The sequence below is a fragment of the Trachypithecus francoisi genome, unplaced genomic scaffold (genome assembly GCF_009764315.1).
Source record: "Trachypithecus francoisi isolate TF-2019V2 unplaced genomic scaffold, Tfra_2.0 Lachesis_group5, whole genome shotgun sequence".
Taxonomy (NCBI): Eukaryota; Metazoa; Chordata; class Mammalia; order Primates; family Cercopithecidae; genus Trachypithecus; species Trachypithecus francoisi.
Window position 1 is genome coordinate 31,401,080 of NW_022681470.1, and position 19,827 is coordinate 31,420,906.

Here is a 19,827-nt window from a genome sequence, read left to right on the forward strand (position 1 = left end):
ACCCTGTTATGCTATCAAATAGTAGGTCTTACTCATTCTTTCTTCTTTTTTTCTGATTAATCATCCCCACCTTTTCCCTGCATTCTCCCAACAACTACCCTTCTCAGCCTCTGGTAACCATCCTTCTATTCTGTATGTCTGTGAATTCAGTTGTTTTGATTTTTAGATATCACAAATAATTGAGAAAATGTGATGTTTGTTTTTCTGTGCCTGGCTTATTTCACTTAACGTAAAGATCTCCAGTGCCATCCGTGTTGTTGCAATTGGTAGGATATTATTTTTTAAGGCTGAATAGCACTCTGTTGTTTATATGTACCACATATTCTTTATCCATTCATCTGATGATGGACTCTACATTGCTTCCAAGTCTTGGCTAATATAAACAGTGCTATAATAAACATGGGAATGAAGAGATATCTCTTCAGTATACTCATTTCCTTTCTTTTGATTATACCTAGCAATGGGATTGCTGGATCATATGGTAGTTCCATTTTTAGTGTTTTGAGGAGCCTCCAAACTGTTCTCCATAGGGGTTATACTAATTTACATTTCCATCAACAGTGTATAAAGGTACCCTTTTCTCCACATTTTTGCCAGCATTTGTTATGGCCTGTCTTTCAGATATAAACCTGTAGATATTTTAAATGGAATTGTTTTCTTGATTCTTTTTTCCAACAGTTCACTGTTAGTGCACAGAAATGCTACTAAGACACTTTTATAAGTCGATTTTATATTCTGCAGCTTTACCAAATTCATTTATTAGTTCTAAGTTTTTTGGTACAGTCTTCAGGGTTTTCTATATGTAAAATCATGTCATCTGCAGACAGGGACAATTCAGTTTCTTCCTTTCCAATTTGGATGCCTTTTATTTCTTTCTTTTGCCAAATTTCTCTGGCTAAGACTTCCAGTACTGTGTTGAATAGAAGTGAGAATGGACATCCATATCTTGTTCCAGTTCAGCTTTTCCTCATTCCGCATAATGTTAGCTATGGGTTGTCATATATGGCCATTACCTTTTTGAGGTACATTTCTTTTATATCTAATTTTGAGAGTTTTAAATCATGGAGTGATGCTGAATTTTGTCAAATGATTTTTCTGCATTTATTGAAATGACTTTTATCATTTCTTCTTCTTATGTGATGTATCACATTTATTGATTTACATATAGCGAATCATCCTTGCATCCCTGGGTTTAATTACTTGATCATGGTGGGTGATCTTTTTGATGTGGTATTCTATTTGGCTAATTAGTATTTTGTTGAGAATATTTGCTTGTATGTTTATCATAGATATTGGCCTGTAGTTTTCTTTTTTTTGTTGTTGTACCTTTGTCTGGTTTTGGTATCAGAGTAATGCTGGTCTAGCAGAATGAGTTTGGAAATTATTCCTCCTCTTCAATTATTTGGAAGAGTTTGAGAAAATTGGTGTTAGTAATTTAAATATTTGGTAGAATTCAGCTATATTTTTAAATATTTGGTAGTTTTTTAACTATCTGGCTTTTTGTTGATAGGAGACTTTTTATTACTGATTCAGTCTCCTTACTCATCTATTTCTTTATAATTCATCCTTGATCAGTTTTATATGTACACAGATTTATCCATTCTAAGTTATCTAATTCGTTGGCATATAATTGTTCACAATAATTTCTTATGATTCTTTAATTTCTGTAGTATCAGTTATAATGTCTCCTTTTTTATCTCTGATTTTCAGTCTTCTCTCACTTTTTCTTAGTCTAGCTGTTTATTTTATGTTTTCAAATGAACAACTCATTTCATTGATTTTCTTTTTCTTTTTTTTTTTCTTTTTTGAGACGGATATTAAAAAGTCAATTAGGGACTTTTATGAACAAATTTATGTCAGTAACCTTAACAATTTAGATACATTTTTTGAAAAACACAAGTTATTTAAATTGAAACAAAAAGAAAATGAAAATATGGATAGCTCTATTTCCATTAAAGAAATTTAATTCATAATAAAAACCTTTCCAAGGAGAAAACTCTAGGCCCAGATGGTTAAAGAAGAATTAATACCAGTCTTACACAAAACTCTTTCAGAAGCAGAGTGAGAGAGAACACTGACACACTTGTTTTATAAGGCCAGCATAACCCTATACCAAAATGTGTCAGGCATTACCGAAAAAGTTACAGACCAATATTCCTCATAAAATAGTCTCCAAAAAACCCCACAAAACAAAACAAAACAAAAAGAATAACAAACTTAATCCAGTAATATAAAGGATAATAACTCTTGACCCAGTTAGACAAGGTTGGTCCAGCATTTGAAAATCAATGTATTTTACCACATTAACAGAATAAAGGAGAAAGTAATATGATCATTGTGTTACTGGGGGTCTTTGTTCTTAGAGTTCCCAAGATGGTGGCAGGCTGCTTCCAAGATGGCGGCAAGCCTCTGGTTCTCTGACCTGGGGTTCTTGGCCTCACAGATTCCAAGAAATGGAATCTTGGGCCATGTGGTGAGTGTTATAGCTCTATTAAATACAGCTTGATTAGGACGAACCTTGGGCACTTAGCCTGCGCAGGAACAATGGTGAGCCTGTAGCCCAACTGGGAGTGGCAATGGACACAGCCTCACTGGATCAGGAGCATAGTAGACACCCTGCCTGATCCGGGGGGATGGAAGTCAGCAGCCAGTGTGCAGCGGTGGCAAACTGCAGTGGTGGACAGTGAGCGAAAGTTCAGCTTGAGCCATTACAAACACGAACCAGAAGAGTGTGCAGTTCCAAGATTTAATAGAGTGAAAACAGAGCTCCCATAAAATGGGAGGGGACCCCAAGGGGGTTTCCACTGCCTGCTGGAATGCCTGGGTTTATATCCTGATCATTGTCCCTCCCACTGTGCTCTCAGGCGATAGATGATTGGCTATTTCTTTACCTCCTGTTTTTGCCTAAGTAGCATTTTAGTGAGCTCTCTTTACTACCTGATTGGTCTGGCGTACGGATGTGAGCTCAGTTGCAAGCCCCGTGTTTAAAGGTGGATGCAGTCACCTTCCCAGCTAGACTTTGGGATTCTTAGTCGGCCTAGGAAATCCAGCTAGTCCCGTCTCTCAGTTGTAATAGATGCATGAAAGGCATTTTATAAATTCAGTCCCCACAGAAGATAAAACATGCTCAGCAAAGTAAGAATAGAGAGAAACTTCTAAACCTAATGAAGGATGTCTATGGAAAATCTGTAGCTAACATTATACTTCATGGTGAAAGACAATGTTTGACTCCTAGCATCTGGAAGAAGACAAAGATGTCCTTCCTCTTTCAGCACTTATATTCATCATTGTATTGGCATGCACTGTAATATAGTACTGGAGTCCGTGCAGTGGGGCAAGAAAAGAAGGCATATGGCCAGAGGAAGTAAAACTAACATTCACAAACAACATGGTTATGCATGTAGAAAATCCTAAGAAATAATAAATGGAGATAGATTTACCAGGTTCATGACTGTTAGACTCTATGTTGTGAAGATATCATTCTCCAAATTTACTTATAGATTCAACACAATCCCAGTCAAAATCATGGTAGGCATTCCTAGGAAGACAATAAATTATTTCCTATATGTATATGGAAATGCAAGGAATCTAGAATAAACTGCTTTGCAAAAGTTGTAAGTTGTAGAACATAGACTTACCCAGTTTTTAAAACTTATTTCAAAGTGGATTATAGACCTAAATGTAAACACCAAAAAAAAAAAAAAAAAAAAAAACTCTAAAGAAAACATAGGAAAAAATATTCATGACACAGAAACAGGGCATGTACAAACACAAATATGAACCATAAATGACAAAAACTATTAATTGAACTTTGTCAAAATTGAAACCTGCTCTTTGAAAGACAGCATTAAGAAAATGAAAATGCAAGCCATAGACTGGGAAAACATATTCGTAATATGTATATCTGACAGTGGACTTGGCAATGGTCCCATTGTTTATGTCCCCTCAAAATTCGTATGTTGAAATCCTAACTGCCAAAGTGATACTATTAAGAGATGGAGCTGCCGGGTACGGTGGCTCACGCCTGTAATCCCAGCGCTTTGGGAGGCGGAGGTGGGTGGATCACGCCATCAAGAGATGGAGACCATCCTGGCCAACATGGTGAAACCCCGTCTCTACTAAAAATACAAAAAATTAGCTGGGCGTGGTGGCACATGCCTGTAGTCCCAGCTACCTGGGAGGCTGAGGCAGAAGAATCACTTGAACCTGGGAGGTGGAGGTTGCAGTGAGCCGAGATCATGCCACTGCACTCCAGCCTGGCGACAGAGTGAGACTCCTTCTCAAAAAAAAAAAAAAAAAAAGAGATGGAGCCTTTGATAGGTGATTGCATCATGATGGCAGAACCCTCAGGAATGGGATTAATGCCTTAATAAAAGAGGCCAGCACTTTGGGAGGCCGAGACGGGCGGATCACGAGGTCAGGAGATCGAGACCATCCTGGCGAACACAGTGAAACCCCGTCTCTACTAAAAATACAAAAAAAAAAAAAACTAGCCGGGCGAGGTGGCGGGCGCCTGTAGTCCCAGCTTCTCGGGAGGCTGAGGCAGGAGAATGGCGTAAACCCGGGAGGCGGAGCTTGCAGTGAGCTGAGATCCGGCCACTGCACTCCAGCCTGGGCGACAGAGCGAGACTCCGTCTCAACAAAAAAAAATAAATAAATAAATAAAAAAATAAATAAATAAAAGAGGCCGGAAGGAGCTTGTTTGCCCCTTCCACCATGTGAGGAGACAATGAAAAGGTACCATTTCTGTGAACCAGGAAACTGACCCTCATCAGACTGGATTGGTTGGTGCCTTGATCTTGGATTTTGTAGCCTCCAAAACTATGAGAAACAAACTTCTTTTGTTTATAAGCTACCTAGTCTGTGGTATTCTGGTTATAGCATCCAGAATGAACTCAGACAGAGTTGTATACAGAACATATACAGAATGAAGAACTATGAATCAACAATAATGAGATGAACAACTCAAACGATTGGGCAGGCTGTAATCCCAGCACTTTAGAAGGCTGAGGTGGGTGGATCACTTGAGCCCAGGAGCTCCAGACCTGGGCAACATGGCAAAACCCCATCTCTACTAAATACAGAAAAAAATGTAGCTGGGTGTGGTGGGGCAGCCTGTAGTCCCAGCTACTCAGGAGGCTGAGGTAGGTCGATCCCTTGAGCCTGGCAGGTGGAGGTTGTGGTGATCATGCCACTGCACTCCAGCCTGGGTGTCAGAGTCAGACCCTGCCTCCAAAAAAACCAAAAAACAAAAACCAACAACACATAATTGGGCAGGAAATTGAACAATCACAAAATAATATGTATCAGTTGTCTAAAGGTACATGAAAACATTTTCTATATCATTAGCTACCAGGGAAATGAAAGTCAAAACTATAGGAATTAATTAAAAGGAAGAAGACTGACAGTATCAAGTACTGACAAGGAAGTGAAGCAAGGGGTACTCTCATATGTTGCTGCTAGGGGTGTAATAATTGTATAACCACTTAGGGAAACAATTTCGCAATTTCTTATAAAGATAAACTTACCCTTAACATTTGAAGTTGGAACCTCCATTCCTAGGTATTTATTCAAGGAAAATGAAAATCTGTATCCACAAATACCACGTATATATTTACAGCCCTATTCATACTAGCCGAAAGCTGGAAACAGAGGAATGAATAAACAGATTGTGGTATATTCATACAGTATATATTCATGCTACTCACCAATGAAAAGGAGTGAACTGCCGACGCACACAACATGAAACAATCTCAGGAATGTTATGCTGAGTAAAAGAAGCTAGACACAAAAGCATACATATGAGTACATTATTGTAGGATTCCATTTATATGAAATTTTTAAAAATGCATTTTAAAAATGCAAAACTAATATATTATGATAAAATTCAGATCTGTGGTTGCCTGGAGTGGAGGTGTTTATTAAAGAGAGGCATGGGGGAACATTCTGGAGTGATGGAAATATTTATAATGGCAGGGCTACATAAATGCCCCAGCTCAAGAAACTGTACAATTAAAATGTGTGCCTTTCACTGAATATAAGCTATACATCAATACAGTTTATATTTTTTAGTAAAAGGGAGTTCCAGACTCTGTGCTCTGACAACTTTGGCATATGGGGAATACTACACTTACCCTCCATAAGTGAAGCCTTCCTAGTTATCTTTGATAAGCCTTGTCCTAGACAGAGACAATTTTTATACTGACAAAATAAAAATACATTCTATAAGGCAAATTAAATGGAAATCTCCTCACTAAAATGAAGTACAACACATAGATGGAATACATGGGATGAGATACACATCCTGGACTCTTTGAGAGTCTTTTAAAAATACATTTGGCAGGCTGGGCATGGTGGATTATTATGCCTGTATTCCCTGCACTTTGGGAGGCTGAGGTGAGAGGAACACCTGAGGTCAGGAGTTCAAGACCAGCCTGGCCAAGATGGTGAAACCCATTCTCTACTAAAAATATGAAAATTAGCTGGGTGTGGTGGTGGGCCCTTGTAATTGCAGCTACTCAGGAGGCTGAGGCAGGAAAATTGCTTGAACCTGGGAGGCAGAGGTTGCAGTGAGCCGAGATCATGCCATTGTACTCCAACCTACTGTACAACTGTACAACTCCAATGTACAATGTAAAAATGTACATTAGGTGATAAAACTCAGTCTCAAAAAATATATATATATATATATATATGTGTGTGTGTGTATATACTGAGGCAGGAAAATTGCTTGAACTTGGGAGGCAGAGGTTGCAGTGAGCCGAGATCATGCCGTTGCACTCCAACCTGCTGTACAAATCTGTACAACTCCAATGTACAATGTAAAAATGATAAAACTCAGTCTCAAAAATATATATATGTGTGTGTGTATAAAATATATATACATATTTATATATATATAAAATATATACATGCACACACACATATCGCAACATCTAAATTTTAAAAATCTAATTCAGGGTTCAGTGACTAGACCGTGAAGCCTATTTTTGTACTGCCCCAATGTAAGAATGGTTTTACATTTTAAAAAGTTGTTTAAAAAAAAAAGTCCTATCCCTTAAGAAAAAAAAAGCAACCAGTACTGTAAGTGTTCCCTCAAAGTCTACAATATTTACTTTCTGAACTTTTGCAGAAAAAGCTTTCTAATGCCTATTCTTTGCCCTTTGATCTGCACACTCTACCTACTGTAACTGATTCAGCCTCTCAAAAACTAATGTCTTTTTTTTTTTTGCATTAGAGAATCCTAGATGTTTGTAGTACTAATTAGTATACACTAAGCATACAGCCTTATTTTGTTTCCTCTGAAAACTAAGAGAGAATGTTAAGTTGAATGATATGATACCTACTTCCCAAGGAATGCTGTATTTCTTATAAATTGGCCTCTTTGGCTGTATTCCAGATGACGTTAAAGCTGTGGAATAGCCAAAGCACCTGAAATAGCAGGTATATATGTAGCATGAGGCCCTTAGCCATTTTGCAAAAAGCACGGGGCAATGCGAAATATTTCTGGTTTGCCCCGGTGGTATAGATTGGAGGAAACATTTTTACTCTTCAGCCTTCATGAAAAATGGCAGGATAGTTTAAAAGGTCTTTGAGAAATTTTGGAAGTTCTAAAGGGATTTTTTTTTTTTTTTTTTTTTGGCGTGGGGTTGTCAGAATAGCAAATCTGCACTACAGTCTCAGAAATATCAAAATTTCCCCTTTAGTGCATTTGAACTCACACTTCAACCTTAGAATCTTCTTACTCTCTCCCACCCTTTGCCTCTGCCTCCTGTGGTCTCATACAGCTGACCTCAAACCATAATGGATCTTTTAAAATTAACTTAGGTCCCCTGAGCATCTCTTTATTTCAAAATTTTAAAGATTAACCTGGAATAAAGAGACATAGAGCTGCTTTAGGAAATACACAGCCTCTTTCGGGATCTCACTGTGCTAGTGATACACACATTCAAGTTTGAAAGACTAGTGGAATTGTGGTGGACAGCCCAGGGACAGGAACAAGCAGGAGCCTGATATGAGCTAACATTTAAGTTAAAATCTGTGACTATTTATGATATTTCTTTCTTTTCATCTTTTCTCTAGGCTTACTCTGTGTATGATGAAGACATTGGTTACTGTCAAGGGCAGTCTTTTCTTGCTGCTGTATTACTGCTGCATGTAAGTAACGGTCTATGTGATAAATAGCACAGTGCTGCCAAGTTTATTTTACTTTCTACTGCCTTTGTTCTTCCTTCTTATTTCCCATTTACCTGATGGAGATTACATATGGCATATCTTTTTAAAAATGTACATTAGGTGATAAAATAAGAGATATTATGTCAAAAATAGGACATAATGGAATTAGTTTTGTTGGCTAGAAAAGGATAAATTGCTTATTTGGAGTTATTTTTAACTAGAATTCTCTGGAATTAAAAAAGTCGGTGTAACTGCCCAAATATCAGGACCTGGACCATTAAGACCCACTGTACTGTGACAAAGAAGTCGTTTATCATTTCTGTGATGTATTTTTATATATCTTCTTTCCTGTCAGTTACCTTCATTTGACAGATCATTTATTGAGCATCAATTGTCAGGTACTGGGCTATGAAGTAGGGTTATAAAGATGAATCATTTATAATCTGTGTTCTCAAAGGCTTCATAGTCCAAGATGGGGTACAGATAATGTAGACATGCACTTATAATTTTTATTCTCTTTTATGTGTCTTTATTTTTCTGATGACAAAAATAATACATACTCATTAAATAACTTACAGTATGCTAAGGGAAAGTGATACACAGGTTAAGAGAATAGAGAAGAGAATTACCCAACCAAGCTCTGCCAGAACTTTCAGAAAAGACTTTCTGGAGGAGGTGGCAGCTTTGTCAAGACATAAATGAGGTTGGAGAAGGTGAGAGGGGAAAGGGAAGGGAAAAGAATTATTGACAAAAGTCACAATATGAGAAAATGTATGGAAATATGATAGGGCACAGTATACAAAGGAAACAATATGAAATTACAGTTTACTATAGCAATTGTACACAGGGAGTGGTATGATGTAAAAATAGTAAGATGGGAAATTGTGAAGACTTTGTAATATGTCAAAAATGCAGACTTTATTCTAGAGCTAATGAGGAACCATTGATCACTTGGGAGCAAGGGAATAATACAGTCATATGATCATTTTAGATAAATTATTTTCATACCTGTGTAAAGGGCAGAATTAAAGGAAACAGACAGCAGCAGAGAGACCAGGTAGAAAATATCAATGTGGCCAGGCATAGTGGCTCACACCTGTAATCTCACAACTTTGGGAGGTTGAGGCAGGAGGATCACCTGAGCCCAGGAATTTGAAACCAGCCTAGGCAATATAATGAGACACCATCTCTACTACACACACACAAAAGGTATCTGGGCATGGTGGTGAGCACCCATAGTCGTGGTGAGCACCCGTAGTGGTGTTGAGCTACCTGGGAGGCTGAAGTGGGAAGATCACTTGAGCCTGGGAGGTCAAGGCTGCAGTGAGTCTTGATTGCATCACTGCAGTCCAACTTGGGCAACAGAAGGAGACTCTGTCTCAAAAAAATAATAATAATAAAAAGGAAAAGTAAATGTCAATTTAAACGAGAGATGTTGAGAGCCCAGAGAAAAGCAGAATTAAGAAACATTCAGGGAGCAAAATTGTTAGGTTTGTGGATGGACTGGCAAAGGAGCAGTCAGAGGTGACATATCTAGTTTCCTGGCTTTGGTGGCTGGATGAATGTTGTATTTGAGATTGAATGAAGGAAAAAGTTTAGGAGTTGATGAGTTCTTTTTTTTTTTTTTTTTTTTTTTGAGACGGAGTCTCGCTTGGTCGCCCAGGCTGGAGTACAGTGGTGCCATCTCGGCTCACTGCAAACTGTGCCTCCGGATTCATGCCATTCTCCTGCCTCAGCTTCCCGAGTAGCTGGGACTACAGGCACCCGCCACCAGACCTGGCTAATTTTTTTGTATTTTTAGTAGAGACTGGGTTTCACCATGTTAGCCAGAATGGTCTCGATCTCCTGACCTCGTGATCCGCCCGCCTCTGCCTCCCAAAGTGCTGAGATTACAGGCGTGAGCCACCGTGCCCGGCCTTTTTTTTTGAGATGAAGTCTTGCTCTGTCATTCAGGCTGGAGTGCAGTGGCACAAACTTAGCTCACTGCAACCTCCACCTCCCAGGTTCAAGTGATTCTCTTGCCTCAGCCTCCCAAGTAGCTGAGATTACAGGCATGTGCCACCACACCTGGCTAATTTTTGTATTTTTAGTAGATGGGGTTTCATCATGTTAGCCAGGTTGGTCTTGAACCCCTGATCTCAAGTGTTCCGTCTACCTCGGCCTCCTAAAGTGCTGGGATTGCAGGCAGGAGCCACTGCACCCGTCCAGTGATAAGTTTTGTTTCCAATTATCTGAGTTGAGGTTATTCCTGGGACATCTGTGTGGAGATAGATGTTCAGCAGCCAGTTGCATACTAGAGATTAATGCTGGAGGAGAAATGAAAGCTGAAGTCATGAGACTACATCAGATTGTCTAGAAGAATGAATAGAGTAAAAAGATTAAATCCCAGGAACAGCAAACATTTGAAGGGATGATGAGGAAGTAAAATCCTTAAAGAAGTTCAGATTCTCAATAGGGAGGAAGCAATGAATTGTGTCAAATGTAACAGAGAGGTCCAACAAGTTTAAAAGGAAAGCATTGTTTAGCATTCTGGAAGTGAAGAGCAATTATAATAGATTCATGGTCCTAATTCTGAAAACCTGATTTTAATTATAATAGTTCTATTATGATTTTCACTTTGTCTCTCTTTGAGATTGATTTTTTTTCCTCTGTTGCGTTATTGTCTGTTTATGACAGTTTCTATCTTCTTGTTATTCTTCTTTCTTTGATATCTCTACATCTCACCTTTTTGGGACTTCCTGTGATGACCAGTTACTTTATAATCACAAATTCTCAGGGGCCCTTGTTCCCCTTCTAAACCCAGTAGAATCTAGAATAGTCAGGTCCCTACCCTAAGAGGCTGGAGACCATACCCAGTGACATGGATGTTTTCTTCAAGGTTCAGAGCCATCTTTCTTCTAAAGGAAGCCTTTATAATTACTTGGATGAGAAGCTGAAGTTCAAGACATGGGTGATGAAGCTTTGGTTTGAACAAAGTAATCTTTTTTTTTTGAGATGGAGTCTCGCTGTGTCGCCAGGCTGGAGTGCAGTGGTGTGATCTCAGCTCACTGAAACCTTCGCCTCCTGGGTTCAAGTGATTCTCCTGCCTCAGCCTCCAGAGTAGCTGGGACTACAGGCGCGTGCATCACCATGCCCAACTAATTTTAGTTGTTGTTGTTTTTTTTTTTTTTTCCAGTGGAGATGGGTTTTACCGTGTTAGCCAGGCTGGTCTTGATCTTCTGACCTCATGATCCTCCCACCTCAGCCTCCCAAAGTGCTGGGATTACAGGCGTAAGCCACCACACCCGGCCACAAAGTAATCTTTGAACATACCGTAGTTTAGCATTTTTAGCCCTGTTTAACATATTGCATTAAATGCTACCATAGTTTAGCATTTTAGCCTTGTTTAACATATTATATTTATAAATGTTCAGTGAGAAGAATATCTCTCTGAGAAATCTGTTTTGGATTTTACAGGAGTTTGGGTTAATTGTAAGTTCATAATTATTTGGAAACACCCTCCCCACCCCCGCCCCCAAAGAGAGAAAGAGAGAGATTCAAATAACTAGAGAGCTCAAATACCTAGAATTTTTTCTACATTATGTACTCTACTATTATAAGGGCCATGTGATGAGTCAGCCTTTGTGAAATGCAACAAGATAGTTTCCAGTATATGTTACAAGAGGGACAGAAATTTGGTCTAGTATCTCACACTTTCTACATTAATAGAATTATTCAGTGTTGTCATGGCTTTTATAAAAGTAACTTGAAATATAGAAATCCTTTTAGAATCCTTAAGAGAAAGATGAACTAATATTCAGCATTCTGTTAATGAAAAACATATCATATTCTAATTTTTAATTGGCAGTATGTTTGATGATTCTGTTAATTAGTATATTCCATTAACTAACCAACCCATCCATTCAACCAATTTGAATAACAGAAGTTAACTGTAATTTATTTTTTACTATATTTTTGTCTCCCTGGTTTAAACAAATGGAAGAATACGGACTGGTTTAAACAATTCATCAAACACACTATCTCAGGTTCCAGGGAGATACATTATTAGGGTCTTACTGACTAATTTGTTATCAGTTACATAAGCTATTGCTTCTTTTTGCTGCCAGACATCTTTGGAAGCTCCATATTAATCACTGTCAGAGCCTGCTTCTTTTTGGGTTGCTGTCCTTTCCTCACCCATAGTCATTTATATTTCACATTCATTGCTTGAGAAGAAAGTAAGACCAAAAATGAAAGTATGTTCAAAAACAGTTTTGAATTTTTAGGATTTTTTTCATGTCTAAGTAGTTTAAAGAATTAATTAGCCTCCTCTTGTACTTGGAAATTTCTAGATGCTTTGACAATAGCTTTGTAACATGTAGTAGTTTAGGCAGTGAGAATTAAATGTTTATCACAGTAGACTCTTATACATCCATTTATGAAATTACAAGAGATTTGTCATTTACAGTTGGAGAATGTTATAGTACAGATTGCCTGCAACCATTACAATGTTCAACTGCATTTGTAATCAAATATACAATAATAATTTGTAATTTCATAATAATAATATTAGTCTTTATCTCTTAGTCATAATAAATTATGATCTGATTATATTTCACTTACTCTAAAAATTATAGAAAATACCTTAGATAATTTGTAACCCAATATATTTTCTACCATATTTATTGTTAGTAGTTTTACATTTTTTAATTGAACATGTACCTTTTTAGACATTCAGAAGATTATGTTCTTTTTTAAGGTTAAATTACTGTATGTATACTAATATTGGCATTTATAGAAGCTTTCCAATTCAGGAAAGATTATGTTTGAATAATCTAGCATGTTTAAAACTATTGAATTTTTTAAAAAAAAATTATGACTAGGCACAATTCCTTTGGAAACTGGTTTGGCTTTATCTAATAAAGATATACACACCCAGAAGTTTTACTCCTAGACATACCTTAGTCAAATTTATGCACTTGTACATTAAAATACTTGTATTACTTTTGTCCTAATAGTGTTTATAACAGTCAAAACACTGAAGCAATTCAAATGTCCAATATTAGAATTGTAATTAGACAGTAAGATGGCTAAATTATGGTATTCTTAGAGTATGAATGCCATACAGCAATGGAAATGAATATTTTACACTACATTGGTTCATACAAATGAATCATATAAACATAAGATATAGTTTTTAAAAAAGCAAAGTACAACATTACATTTGGTATGATTCCATTTTGCATAAAGTTCAGTAACAGGCAAAACTAAATTCTATTGTTAGGATGCTACATAGATGGAAAAAACTATAAAGAACACCAATGAAGTGATAACTGTTAAAGTTAGGAAAGTGATTTCTTCAGGGAGAAACTGGGAACCATGACTGAAAAGAGACACAGGGATTTTCAGGGCTATTGACAGTGTTCTCTTTCTTAACCTAGATAGTGGTTACATGCATCCTTAAAGTGTACATTTAACTTTTATGCATTTTTCTGTTTGTTGTATTTCAGAGTAAAATAAATTTAAAAATTATAAATTTAAAAATATTTCTCCCCAAAAAGACAGGTTTGGGATAAGATTTAACCAATGGACGTAAATAAGAAGCAGAATTACAGATTCCAGAGTCCAAAGTGACAAGATAAAGGCTTCATTTTGAAGTCTCTATCATATGTATGTGTGTGTGTGTATATATATATATGTAAGTTAAGCATTTGCTCAAGCCTGTAATCCCAGCACTTGGGAGGCCGAGGCGGGCGGATCGCAAGGTCAGGAGATCGAGACCATCCTGGCTAACACAGTGAAACCCCGTCCCTACTAAAAAGTACAAAAAACTAGCCGGGCGAGGTGGTGGGCGCCTATAGTCCCAGCTACTCGGGAGGCTGAGGCAGGAGAATGGCGTGAACCCCGGAGGCGGAGCGTGCAGTGAGCTGAGATCCGGCCACTGCACTCCAGCCTGGGTGACAAAGCGAGACTCCGTCTCAAAAAAAAAAAAAAAAAAAGTTAAGCATTTGTGGCATTATATTATTCAAGACTCTTTCTGCTGCATGTGACAGAATTGACTCATATAACTGGGAAATCTAGAGTTAGAGATGATTTTTCACATGATTGACTCCAGAGTTTACATTTTGTCATCAATAATCTGTTTGTATCTCTGCTTTTCTTGAATTTTATTGTCTGAATTATGTTAGTAGACAAAAAAGTGGGCAAAATGACTGTTGGCTCGCCTGGATTCATATGATCTGGACAACTTCATTTAAAAGGGACATTTTTTGCTACCTTGTTTAAAAGGGACTGTCTTATTATAGCTCCTGCATTTATTTAAAATGGCACACAACAACAACAACAACTCACTCTGTTTTTCTTCCTGTTGGACTTTGGCCTGGTTGGGTAGGGCATTCTAATTGTCACAGCCCAGGTCTTTAGTCCAGATTGGTGAACCCCATCAGCCCCATCCTAAACAACAGAATGATCTTCCTATAGGAAGAGGGGTTTTGATATTAGATGATGGGACAATAGGGTGCTGAACAGGTGCATCACATCATCTTGAGTGATACACTTACTACAAGGTTTTTAGTGTATTTGAAAAATGAGTCCTATACTTCCAAATCACTTTTCTTTCTAGTTCAAGAGAAAGAAGCATTCATTTTTCTATTCCGAGTTAATTCTTATCAAATGCTTTTGAGCCATTTTCCAACATCTCCCTGTGTCCTAATATACACAAACATTTTACCTATTTAAAAAATATTTAACTACTATCTTACATCTCTCTGCCTTTTGAAGCTGAACTCTTTCAAGGGATACTGAAAAATACAACTGTGAATTTGGATTGTGGTTAGTTACATGACTTTGGGCAAGTCTCTTCAACTGAGCTTTAGTTTCTTGTTATCATGCTTCTAAGCTTATTATGAGTATTGCGTACCTTATGATGAGCATAAAGAGTCTTACATATTTTGTACCTAGCACAAAAATAGTGCAGTTATGAGATTAAAACCAGGCTTTACTTTATAGACCTATAGTTAGTTACTGGCAAGTCATTTAACTTCTTTGAACTTCACTAGTATTATACTTACAATGTAAAAATAATGCCTACCTTGCAGGATTTTTGTGAGGGTCAAATGGGGTCATGAATGAATATGTCTAATAATGCTAACTGTTGCTGTTATTTATTTATTTTTATATTTTTAATTTTTTAAAATTTTTATTTTTTGCTGTTATTTTTTTAAATTAATAATTATTTGCTTTTAAATTAATAATTATTTGACCAGCCAATTTTCTTTTGGTCCCTGGTCCAACTAATTTGAATGAATTACACATAGGAATCTAATATATCATACAATGATAGAGTTTTATGGCTTATAAATTTACATTCAGTTTAAATGTATTAAGCTATTTGATTTAAAGGAAAAATAGATAAATGGCTAGAAGTTTTCATTCTGTTTGCTTTTTAATATGTAAACAAAAAATGAAGACATGATAAATAACCTTGAGTTTCAAAATAGTCACTAGCATTCATCTTTTTTTCTTTTTTCTTTCTTTCTTTTTTTTTTGAGACACAGTCTTGCTCTATGACCCAGGCAGGAGTGCAGTGGTGAGATGCTGGCTCACTGTAGCCTCTTCTCCTGAGTTCAAGGAATTCTCCTGCTTCAGCCTCTCAAGTAGCTGGGATTACAGGCACATGCCACCATGCCCGGCTAATTTTTGTATTTTTAGTAGAGATGATGTTTCACCATGTGGGCCAGTCTGGTCTCAAACTCCTGACCTCAAGTGATCACACACAGCCTCCCAAAGTGCTAGGACTACAGGCATGAGCCACCATGCTGGACCCATTCATTATTGTTGAAGAAAATTTGGAATATCAGTAGAGTGTTCATCTTCTTCATAGAGAAAGGTAGATCATTCCAAAAAGATGTGAAACACATCATGTGAAGTAGGAAATTTAGTTTTACACTAACTATGGGGATCCCTTTAAATTATCAAAGTACAATTTTACTTCAAAAAATACCTTGATGTAAATGATTTCAGGTGCATCTTAAAGACTTGAAATACTTAGCACTGCTTTGTTTTATAGTTTATTGTGGAGAGAAGTAGTGAGGGCTTGGAGATAGTCTCCATTCAGTGGTCATCACAATTAGTACAAGTGTCAGATCATTATCAACATTTATTACCTAACAGTGATTATATCACTCAGTTCTCAATTATGCATGTGAGGCAGGTATTTTGTTTTGTATTTCATAAAGCCATGGATGATACTTTGACATCTTAAATTATAATATGTTAATGTTTATCCTCTCTTTTCCTTAATGAAATAACACTGTTAAATAAAGTTTCTGTACACAGCAAAAATGGACATTCAGTCTTAGAGACCCACCATATTCCAACATCTTAATATTTTATTTAAAGATGTGTTGTTCAGTTATTTATTTTTATTGTAACTTTAGACGAATTGCATAAATTGGATAAATTGGATTATCTTATTCTATGAAGCATCAATCATTGTAATAAGTTAAATAGTCATTTTAGTGCTTTTTTTTTTAAAGTAGGTAGGTACCACCATACTACCTAGTGGAGGAACTGCATGTACTAAGGTGAAGTTTGATAGTATAACCTAGCATTGCATCTCACGTCTCGATTGATGTTCTTTATGCCGATTGAGGGATAAGCTGAATAGTCAATACAAAATATAGATAATATAAAAGCTTTTCATATTTAGCATTTGGAATAGAAGTATAAGAAATCAAATTTGAATATAGTTGCATTTGGCTGCCGCTTGCTTCTAGCCTTCACACCAATACTTTCCTTCTACATTTTTGTTGGCAGTTACCAACAGATTGCCCTACTTGTGTGGCATGATTTCATTAAAAAGGCAGATGTATTCAGAGTTTAGCTAGTTTATCTTAAAGAAATATTTAACACTTGATATTTATTGAAGGTTTTATGCTAAGAGTTGTGGAGCGGGGAGTACAACATTACAGTAGTGTTTAGAGTTTAGAAGCGCACAAATAACTATAATGGTATACAACAAAGTTTTGGGATTCAGAGAAAGCAAGAGTCTCCTCAGGTTAAAGGGAAATAACAAAGTGCCACTTATGATCAGTTTTAAAAGATCAGTAATATTTTAAAGGCAGAGCTGTGCTATAGAGTATACCCCAACCCAGTTATCCCCTCTGAGCTTGTATGCAAAACTATGTGGAGAACCTTGAAAGTGCAGCTTGTCACTATTTAAGTCATAAAAAGCATGGGGAGGAGGAAGGGGACGTTCTTCCTACTGATACACAAGAAATGCTGTCATTTATATGAAAAGCAGCACATTTTTGCTACTTCATGTTAAGAACTTAAATTCCAGCAAATCATTTTAACAGAAAGATCTTAGAATAAAAATTTTACCTATGCATGTTTATTCTTTTGAGTATCCTTGTATAAAGCACTTTGGTAATTGTCGATGTAAAAGACAGAGTCTCTGTCTTTAAGGAAGGAAAGAGAAGAGAAATTTACATTTAGTGATTGCCAACAGTATGCATATGTCTCTGAAATATATTTCATTTAATACTTGTAGCATCCCTATGACATAGGTATTATTATTTCTAATTTTTTAGAAGTAAAAAAATCTTAGGCATTAAAAGAGGTTACCTGCTCAAGATCACCCAGCAAGTAATTAAAACCTTACCTGAAATTAACATCTATTGGTATAATTCCAAAATCATGTTTTTCCCCTGCAGTGCCTTTTGTATATTCATGATCTGTTTCTGGGCAAAACTTTGAGGGGAATGATTGAATATAGATTCTTGTAGATTATACCTTTATACAAATGAAAAGTGATAGATTCTCACTAAACCAAAATATAGTTGTCCCTCAGTATTGAGAACTAATGAGGAATTGGTAGCAGCTGCGTGACCTTACTAAAAATAAAAATCAGATCCGCTGCTGTAAACTCTTCACTGATTTCCCACTGCACTTAGAATACATTCCTAACTCTTTATCATGGTCATATCAGTACTATGTACAGCCAGATCATACCAACTTTTGAGGGCCAACTGTTAAATTTTCAGGAATTCTGTGAACCAGTTGTTAAGCACAGCCGTTGTCAAAAATTAAATGATAAAAACTTACAGTTAAATAACTCATGTTAAAAACAGAAGTAATAAGTACTGAAAATTCATCACTTCTTAGTTATGTGACCACTTTTTATTGTTGTCTGTGCTCTTGAAATTATTTACATTGTCTGTTTTATCTGTATGATAAAAATGGTATATAATGGTGTGCTGCAACTCTACTGTTATGCATCACTTTTCAACTCCAGTCAATTTATTTTCTAGTATTCTACTCTGATCTCTTCCCCTACCTCCTCTTTATGGTCAGTAATTCATAAATTGCCCTTTTGAAGCTATTTTCTAGATCTTGCAGGCATGCCTAATGTCTTTTTATTCTTTTTGTTGTTGTTTCTTCTCTATGTATTTTCAGATAGCCTGTCTTCAAGCTCACTAATTCTTCTGCTTGATCATCTGCTGTTCAGAGACTCTGATATATTTTTAAGTTTGTCAGTTGAATTTTTTAGCTTCAGAATATCTGCTTAATTATTTTTTATTATTTTGGTCTCTTTGTTAACTTTATCTGATAGGATTCTGATTTTTTTTTCCTGTATTGTCTTGAAGTCATTGAGCTTCCTCAAAGTAGCTATTCTGAATTCTCTTAAATGTCACATATCTCTCACTCCAGAATTGGTCCCTGGTACCTTGTTTAGTTCATTTGATGAGGTCATGTTTTCCTGGGTATTCTCAATGCTTGTGAATGTTCATCGATATTTGGGCATTGAAAGGTTAGGTATTTAATCTTCATAGTCTGGACTTATTTATACCCATCCTTCTTGAGAAGGCTTTCTAAAGGGAGTTAAGTGTTGTGATCTAAATCTTCAGTCACTGAAGTCATATCTGCATTAGGGGATGAGCCAAGCCAAATAATGCTGCAATTTTTGCAGACTCGCAGAGATTGAGGCTTGGTGGGCTTGGGTAAGATCTGAGAGAATTCCATCATTCCTAGAATCTCTTTTTCTCTTCTCTCACTTTCCCCCAAATAAATGGAGTTTTTTTCTCCTCATGCTGGGCTTCCTGGAGTTGAGGAGCAGGTGACACAAGCACTAGCCACCACAGCTAGGACTGGCTACTATGGCTGCGACTGTACTTGGTCACACCTGAAGCCAGCATGGTACCTGGTGACTACTGCCTGGTTACTGCTGGTATTTATTCAAGGCCCCAGGGTCTTTACATTCAGGGTAGCAGGCTTCCTTCTGGCCCAGGATGGATCTAGAAATCCTGTTCAGGAGCTAGCGTCTGGACTCAGGGGATTCAGGACTCTGCTTCATGTTACTATGGCTGAACTGGTACTCAAGTTGCAAGACAAAGTCCTCTTTACTCTTTCCTTTCTTTTCCACAAGCAGAAAAGGGGTATCTCCCAGGCTGCCCTGCCTGGAGTTGGGGAAGGGGTGTATGTGTAGCCACGCTTGCTTTTTTGTTGTTGTTTCTATTTGATCCCTTGGCTATCCCAGTTGGTGTTTCACTGGATCGTATGTACCCCAAGTTCACTGGCTTCAAGCCAAGCACAGCACCAGGACTTGCCGAAAGATTGTGATACTTGTGGCCTAGACCGCTTTTCAATTTGTTCAGGACACCAGGGCACTTT

The 19,827-nt window shown here is 37.1% G+C and overlaps 1 protein-coding gene across 1 annotated transcript in view; it reads left to right on the forward strand.

The window, feature by feature from the left end:
* Positions 1-19,827, forward strand: part of RABGAP1L (RAB GTPase activating protein 1 like) — a 799,508-nt gene that overhangs the window by 468,620 nt on the left and 311,061 nt on the right. Inside the window, 1 exon segment of the mRNA XM_033198684.1 lies at positions 8,083-8,157. Coding sequence (XP_033054575.1) covers positions 8,083-8,157 — 75 coding nt within the window.